The sequence below is a fragment of the Strongylocentrotus purpuratus genome, unplaced genomic scaffold (assembly GCF_000002235.5).
Source record: "Strongylocentrotus purpuratus isolate Spur 01 unplaced genomic scaffold, Spur_5.0 spur5_scaffold_21, whole genome shotgun sequence".
NCBI lineage: Eukaryota > Metazoa > Echinodermata > Echinoidea > Camarodonta > Strongylocentrotidae > Strongylocentrotus > Strongylocentrotus purpuratus.
This window is the reverse complement of record NW_022145607.1, coordinates 2189422-2197099: the sequence shown is the minus strand read 5'-3', so window position 1 is coordinate 2197099 and position 7678 is coordinate 2189422. Positions and strand designations below refer to the sequence as shown.

At 38.5% G+C, this 7678-nt stretch overlaps 1 protein-coding gene across 1 annotated transcript; it reads right to left on the bottom strand.

The window, feature by feature from the left end:
• Positions 1-2167, bottom strand: LOC105441123. Its single transcript, XM_011671983.2, has 2 exons — positions 1832-2167; positions 1-815 (listed from the first exon to the last, which is right to left on the bottom strand). The coding sequence occupies exons 1-2, from the start codon at positions 2125-2127 to the stop codon at positions 146-148; spliced, it is 966 nt and encodes a 321-aa protein (XP_011670285.1). The 5' UTR covers positions 2128-2167; the 3' UTR covers positions 1-145.
• Between the last annotated feature and the right edge of the window lie 5511 nt (positions 2168-7678).

The window sequence follows — 7678 nt, the reverse complement described above, 5'->3', positions numbered from 1 at the left end:
TCTACAAAGTACAAGCTATAATGATGAAAGTTCTCTAGATTTGTTCAAAAGTAAAAAGAAATACAAGCACTATTCGGTCCTTTACACAAAGCCCATTTTTCTCGACACGATCTGAGATTTAGAGTGACATTACTGTAAAGTTTAATCACGGCTTATATCGAAGCTCATACATCTCATCATAATACTCTGTCCCGTCTGCAACTGCTCTCTGTACGTCTTTAGTCGCAGAGGAAAGCGGTGGCTTCTCCTTCTTACTGAAATGAAAGCAAGAGCTATTGATAGCCGTTTGATGGAAATACCCAAGACTATTTGCCAGCATCTTGGGTACCCCTCCAGGATTCTTCCAAGTCTTGATGATATCGGTAGATGCATCCCACTTTAAAAGGCCATCGTGGAACTCCAGCCCTCCAACCTGGCAAATCTTCTGCAGAAATGGCTTCGGGTTGGCCATGAAGTCCTCGCAGTCTACAATCAAGGGATCTGGGTCCAGGTTCTCTCGCACGTGCTTCCACGCCGCGTGTAAGTTGTAGTAGTGGCCTCCCGATGAGTAGTAATATGGATCATCTACTCGGAGATCAAATTCCTCTTCTGGTTTGCCAGTGGTGTACCCGGGCATGGTGAGGGAGGTCTGCAGGGAGGCTCTTCTGTAAGACGACATAGCGAGCTGAGGGTCGCGGATAATAAAGACATACTTGAAGCCGCTGTCACGAGAAGGGAGGTACCGCTTTCGAGGACCACAGAATGAGCTGCCCATGTCCTTCACGGCGACCTGGGGGCTATCAAGATTGTCAATGGATCGTTTGACTTCCGAAAACCTGCCGACAAAGATTATTTGAAAATAATATCAGTTAATTGTATTATACCATTCGATGTTATCCGCTCTAAATCATTTATTTCTAAATCAAGAATACTGAAAAGAATGAGAAACCTATATATTACTTGCTAATTTCTCGAAATATCACAGGCTTAAGAATAAAAATCATGACGCACTTCAAATTTGTACAAAAGTGAAATATTAGGTATTAATTCAAGATTGTTGAGATGCTTTTCTTCTTCCGTTACTGGTTACTATAATTCGATTAGATCAAATACTGTAAACGATTCTCAACTGTCAGGTTTCTATTACCTCGACAATGGAAGCCATAATTTCTTCTTCTTCTTTTCTCTAAATGTTAAATCATTTTTTATTGGGGGTTGGTTGGTTGTATGTTGGGAGAAAACAAGTCAGCAAAGATTTAGCAAATGAATGGAGAGGGTCCGTGCAATTACAACTTAATCGTCCATCTGTTCATAGTGCAAACTCTCTCTCTCTCTCTCTCCCTCTCTCTCTCAATGTGTATAATATTTATATATATTTATATATTTCTCTCTCTCTTTCTTTTCTTGGAAGCTCTTTCAGCAGCATTGATAAAAAAAAAAATGTGGATCTTACTGAATCAAGTTCTGAAAATGCACATGGGCGGATGAGGAATGGAGCTTGGGGGCTTCGACCCCCCCCCCCCCCCCAGAGAATTCAGAAATGACCAATGTTCTGAAGCCCGCCACTTCGTGTTCGGGCATTGAAGTGGTCTGCTTTATAAATGTTATCTTTATCATGTTATTTCATCGCCAGCAGGAAGATGTAAGAGAATCTTCATAAAAGTTGGCCACTTTTTGTAATAACTTCAAAGTGTACAGGTTGTTTCTTTCTATTATAGATTGAATTATTAAAGAATAAACAAAAATCATGGCCATGCAAAAATGTACCTTTGACATCGGACCACAGAATGTTAACACCCCCCCCCCCCCCCCCCCCCCCACAGAAAACAGATTTTTCGGTTGGTCTACTTACGCGAAATTCTTTCCTTCTACCAGAGGTAATTTGTTCATATTATGAATAAGCTGAGCAGCTTTGTCGAACTCTGCACGGTGTTCTTCATTCCAATCTGTCGGCAGGTCCTTCCCAGTGTGTGCCTTATACTCGTGGATGGCGATCTTGGCGATGATGTACGGCTCGAACCAAGCCTCGAGCCCGTCGATGAAGCTAAAACATTTCAGGAGTGACGTCGAACCAGACCTGGGAGTGCAGATGAAGAATAGTCGAGATCGTTTGACACCCGCCATCCCTACCGCCGTTGTATCCGACATTGCGAACTCGACAATGTCCAGTCGTATAGTCAAAGGTGCGATGAGAAAGATAACAAAGACTTGATATAACCTGCCGTCGTCCAGGGAGCTAGCTATATCCACAGCGATTCATGTGACAGGATAGTATTAAATGGTGAGCGAGTTCGTGTATACGTAGTATATATCAGCAAGAATGAATAAATCGTACGCTCTACGTATAAATTTCACTAAATTGTGAAATTATAGTTGTTTGAACGTACTTCGAACGTTTTGTTTGCTTACACGTCTTCCCGTAGTGCTCGCGGTATGTTAGGAATACTGTGGATAGTTTACGCATTAAACTACTACGAAATAGGTCCATGGTTTACGCATAATATACATATGTATTGCAACACTTTTCATCACTGTACTTTACTATCATTGTAATACATGTGTTTGGGTAGCGAACCGTGCCAAGAAATTTGAACTTCGTCCTCTTTTTTAAATAAGAGAGGGAGAGGTAGGGAGGGGAAGAGAGAGAGAGGGAGGGAAAGAAAGAGAGGGGAGAGGAGAGAAAGAGACTGGAGGAGGGAGGGAGGGATATCTAGAGGGAGAGGAAAGGGATTGTTAAAGGGATTTAAGTATATTTATAGAGGGAATGTTTAATTAGGGGATAAACATATTTGTATCCATGCAGAGCAGTTAGAGGGGACATTCTAATTGTAAGATATATATTATATTGAGCTTGCAGACTATAGCCTCATTTCGTTATGGTTTAAATAATGTTGATTTACTTGATGCCAGGCTATCAGTTCATGCATGTATGCCTAGCCAACATGACTTCCTGAAGATCTTTTTTTTTTGTAGTATTGTTTTATTGTATTCATTCAGTACAAAATACAGCTTCATTGATTTACATATATCAAAATATAAAGAAAATTGTACATCTCTCAAAAAATACTTAAGATAGTTTAATACACAGTACATAATGTTTACATTTAATTATACTGAACGAATATTATAAATCAAAGAGTTACCTACAGACAGACAGACACACCACACACGCTCACATACTCAGATACACATACAAACTGACATATCCCCCTCCCCCTTCATTCCAAAGGTCAACGAATCCCCCCTCCCTTCCCGAGCATTCACATCTACATATTTGTTGGAAATCCTGTCTCTTCCTTTTCCTTAAAGGTATTACAAAGTTTTGGTATGGGGTCATGAATTTAGTTCAAATTAACATATTGGAAGCATATGCTTTCCTACAATATTCATTGATCGTTGTCGCGGTTGAAATCGAGTCTAAAGTTATGAAATTATAAATAAAAAACTCTTTATGTTGTATAGCTCCCTCTCAAGGTCAAGATATCAATTTAGCTATGAAACAATGTTTCTTGACTAAAATCGACCGATTAGCTATTCCCGTTTGGAAATTATATATCACAACTACATATTCTGAGATTTTCATGGTCGCAGCTACCATTGTACGGCCATAGACGCTATTTGAAATTTATCAAAATTTACCGGGAGCACCGGTAAATGTTTATATCCAATTTTTCTCGAAAACAGAAGTGTTTTAGGGGCTAATTTTTTTAGTGCTTATTATACATCCACAGGGGAATCCAAATATATCAAAATTGTAAAGATTCACTATCCACCCAATTTTCAAAATTTCCCAAAACTTTGTATTACCTTTAAGACCAAATTATATATTTAAAAAAAAATTCTGAGTCTGAGAAAGAAGTTTTTGCCTCGCCGTCCTTAACTGTGGAAGTTGTCCCATTTTCTGAAGTGAAGTGTTGAAGTGCCTCTCTCCCCCGCTAATTCCTTTTCTTCTTGCCTATTTTCTATAATTCTTTTTTTTTTTTTTTTTCTTGAGGAATTGGGGGTCTATATCTAGTTGAACTATACTTAAAAATCATATGTTTTGTTAAAAGAATAATGTGATTTAACAGTTGTTCTTCTCCCGCTTTTTATCCCGATATGGATTTCTTGCCAATGTAGGTTTTTTAATGCTGATAAAGCAAAAAAGGTCACCGCAGTCTTTCCAAATATTTGCTACCTTTTCACAGGTAAAAACAGATGCTCATAGGTTTTTTCGTGTTTATTGCAAAAGGAGCAAAGATTGCTCACTGCATGTTTGAAAGTGTATAGATGCTTATTTGTATAAATTAAATTATATATGATATGATCAAAAGTAAGAGATCAAAAATCTGATCGGAGTTTTCATCTGGCTTCATACTCACTTTATCTCTTGTAAATATTGATAACGTAACTATAAAAAAAATAAAAATAATAATAACAAAAGAGAGAGGGAGACAGAGAGAGCTAGGGGACAGACCATAGAAACATAAGAGATATTTGCATGTTCCGCTATCGTAGAGAAGCTGGTGTTCAAAGGCCAAGGACTTGTGTTTATCTAACAAACTTTTCACGTAAAAGAGTCGTTCATATATTACAGTATCTCTATCAAATCGAACATGGCTGAAAAGGGTGTTATTTCTGCACGTTCCCGCGTATTTCTAGCTTGTGTGCCGCGCTCGGTTTCCACATCGCTTACGAAGTGTCTCAGCGCACTCGACGATGACCATGTGGTTTGGTTTGAACCTTACATATCGTGCAATTTTGCACTCATCGAGTACGAACTACGGATGGGGAAGAAGCTCCCACTCGACTACGAGGGCAACACGGAAGAATACCTGAAAGCTGCTACCTTCATTGAACACCAAGGAGTTGATATTGATGTCAATGATTTGTCTAATCTCCCCAAACCGTCGAGTGAACCAAGACTGATGTCGTAAGTAATGTTTGACCATTTAGGTAGAGGGGTGTTCAGGGGGGTTACATTGGCCAAGGGGAGCCTGCATTGGAGTGGTTCTTTCACTAAGGGCCCGGGTTACTGAGTGTACAAATGCATGCCCACAAATCCCAAAGACCTCGGGGTCTTTTTCCTCCAACTTCATTGACAAGCGATGGAAAAATGAATTTTTTTTTTCCATTGTTCATCGCACAATTTGGGGTGTCCTAAATATGACATAAAAGGAATTTCCAGCACCCTGCCCCTCCATATATCCTCTATAGCACCACATCACCCCGCTCTGGCCATTGTCCATGTTTAAATGATTTTTCAAGATCTATATTTCTAGATAGTTGGACAGTGTTGGTTTGCGGATTGATATTTATGGCGGCATTTTTAGATACACGTTCAACTACATGTTTTTTAAAGATATATAGACCGGTAGTGGTAAAATTGCGGTTCAATGGTTTTGGGTGCAAAATATCCATTCAATATTGTTCAAATATTGCCTTCAGAGGTCAAAATGGCAATCCTTAACCTAAATTCGCAAAAAAGCAGAAATATATACCCAAATGTTCAATGGTGAAGTGCATTAGCGATCTATTCAGGACGGATATAATATGATAATGTACCAAATATATCAATTAGTAGGCGGTTTCCCGCCAAAATTTGTATCATCACGTATTAGTCAAAACATATTCTTTCACATGATTGTTAATAAGAGCTTCCATTTCATTTTTGAGAGGGGGCGTTTCACAAACTGGAATATACCTTTAATGTGAAAAAAGAAATCCGAATGAATTGCGTGAATTCCTATTTAGCGACAAATCTAAAACGTAGAGATATATGTTAGGCTGATCGGACTTCTCGGGTTACTTGTCGCGGAGTTGTGGAGGGGTATGTGAACAGGTGAAATTGAAATGGGCAATTATGCATTTACCATATCATATGGTTGTGTTTTTAGGGGGTGGGGTATACAGTTTCGCACCCTTGGTGTCACGTGAACTCACCCTTATTAAACTGTTGCCCATAAAGTTGGAATAATGTTTCGTTGCCTCTTTCATGTAATGATTGTGACAATATGATTTATTTTGGACAAAGAACTTTTTTATCTTCCCAGAGCTTTAGTGATCAATCTCCATGACTCGTCAGAATGATCAATAAAGTTCAGAGAAGATATAAAACTATGTCAAGAATATAACATAATTTTTATTGTCTCAATCTTTTAATGACAAGAGGTAAAGCAAATGTTTTCTAACTGTATGGGCAAAAGTGTATAAATCAATTAAGACACAGACACAAATATTTCTGAGTTGTCTTATGATATAAAGTGAAATTCAAATGTTTATTATGGGTTTTTAATCTTTATATGAAGTAACAAGGTAGAACAAATCGTTCACTTTGGCATTAAATGACAATCAAAGTACACCATGACCCTAAGGCTTAAGATAAAATAATAATTGTCCTAATTATGCTAAGACATCCCTTCCGGAAAATAACAAAAACATCCCGCTTTTAAAAAGAGGAAGTAAAACAATGCACTCTAGTCTAGTAGAGTGCATTTATGTCTCACTTCTCTGATTTATGACTTCCTATTTTGACAATCCATGCTAGAACCAAAGAGATACCAGCACGGAGATGTAGAAAGTAGAAAATGGTGAGAATCAATCTCTCGGGGGGGGGGGGGGGGGGTAAATAGGGCCCGAGTATATAGCAAGAGGAAATATACAGTTATTCATTAAGTTCACTAAAATCATGAATATCAAATGTGAACAAATCTGCGAACATTGTATTTTTCAAAATATGTGAAGTAAACGCATTTAAATACATTATTGATATCAATTTTACATAAATATTAATATTTCCATTATTACCATAATTATTATTGTAACAATTTTCACAATATTGTTATTAATATTCTTATTTTTCTTTTCTTTTTATTATTATTTTGATTATTATGATTGTGATTACTATTATCATTATTATAATCATTATTATTAGATAGGGTCCATGAGAAAGATACGGAAGAGAGGGTAAAAAGTAAGACAGAAAACGAGAGAGATAGATCAAGATCAAGAGAGACAGAGAGAGGGGGATGGAGAGACGTACATAGAGACATATAGAAAGAGACAGAGAGAGGCAGAGAGAGCGGGGGAGGGGGGAGGGGGGTAACGGAGAGAGGTCAGTGATCGGGCATGATCCGAATCTCTAAGAACTGTCGTGCTCATGGAAAACCAGTTACCAGGAAATTGATATATTGACAACAATGATTTGTCGAAACTTCCAGGGTCGTCAATTCAGTGACCCAAGACAACTGTCGTAAGCAGGGCTCAAATTAAATTTTTGTCCACGGGGGCTCTTCCAACAAAAAAGAGCCCCGTGAGCCTTCTCACGGGGGCTCTTTTAGTGCTGACGGGGGCTCTTATTTTAATACAAATTTTCATTGGATTGGTACCCATGAAACTCCTAAATTCCTTGGTATTTTATGATCATTATTATAGTCGGCAATTTTCCCATAGCTGTATACTTTTATCCCCATGATTAGTGGCGGATCCAGGGGGGGGGGGGGGGCGGGGGCGGGGGACCGCCCCCCCCCCCCCCTGGGAAAAAGAATGGGGACAAAAGGGGGAAAGATTTTCTTGTTTTTGTTGAAAAAAAGATGTTCCTTTCCTACTTGTATCATAGAGAAACAACAGTTTAAGTTAAGTCTAACGTTAACGTTAATTTGTTATTAAAATGTAGAGCACAGCCCTTGGCCTTAGGCCTAATTTAGGTCGTAACTGTTAG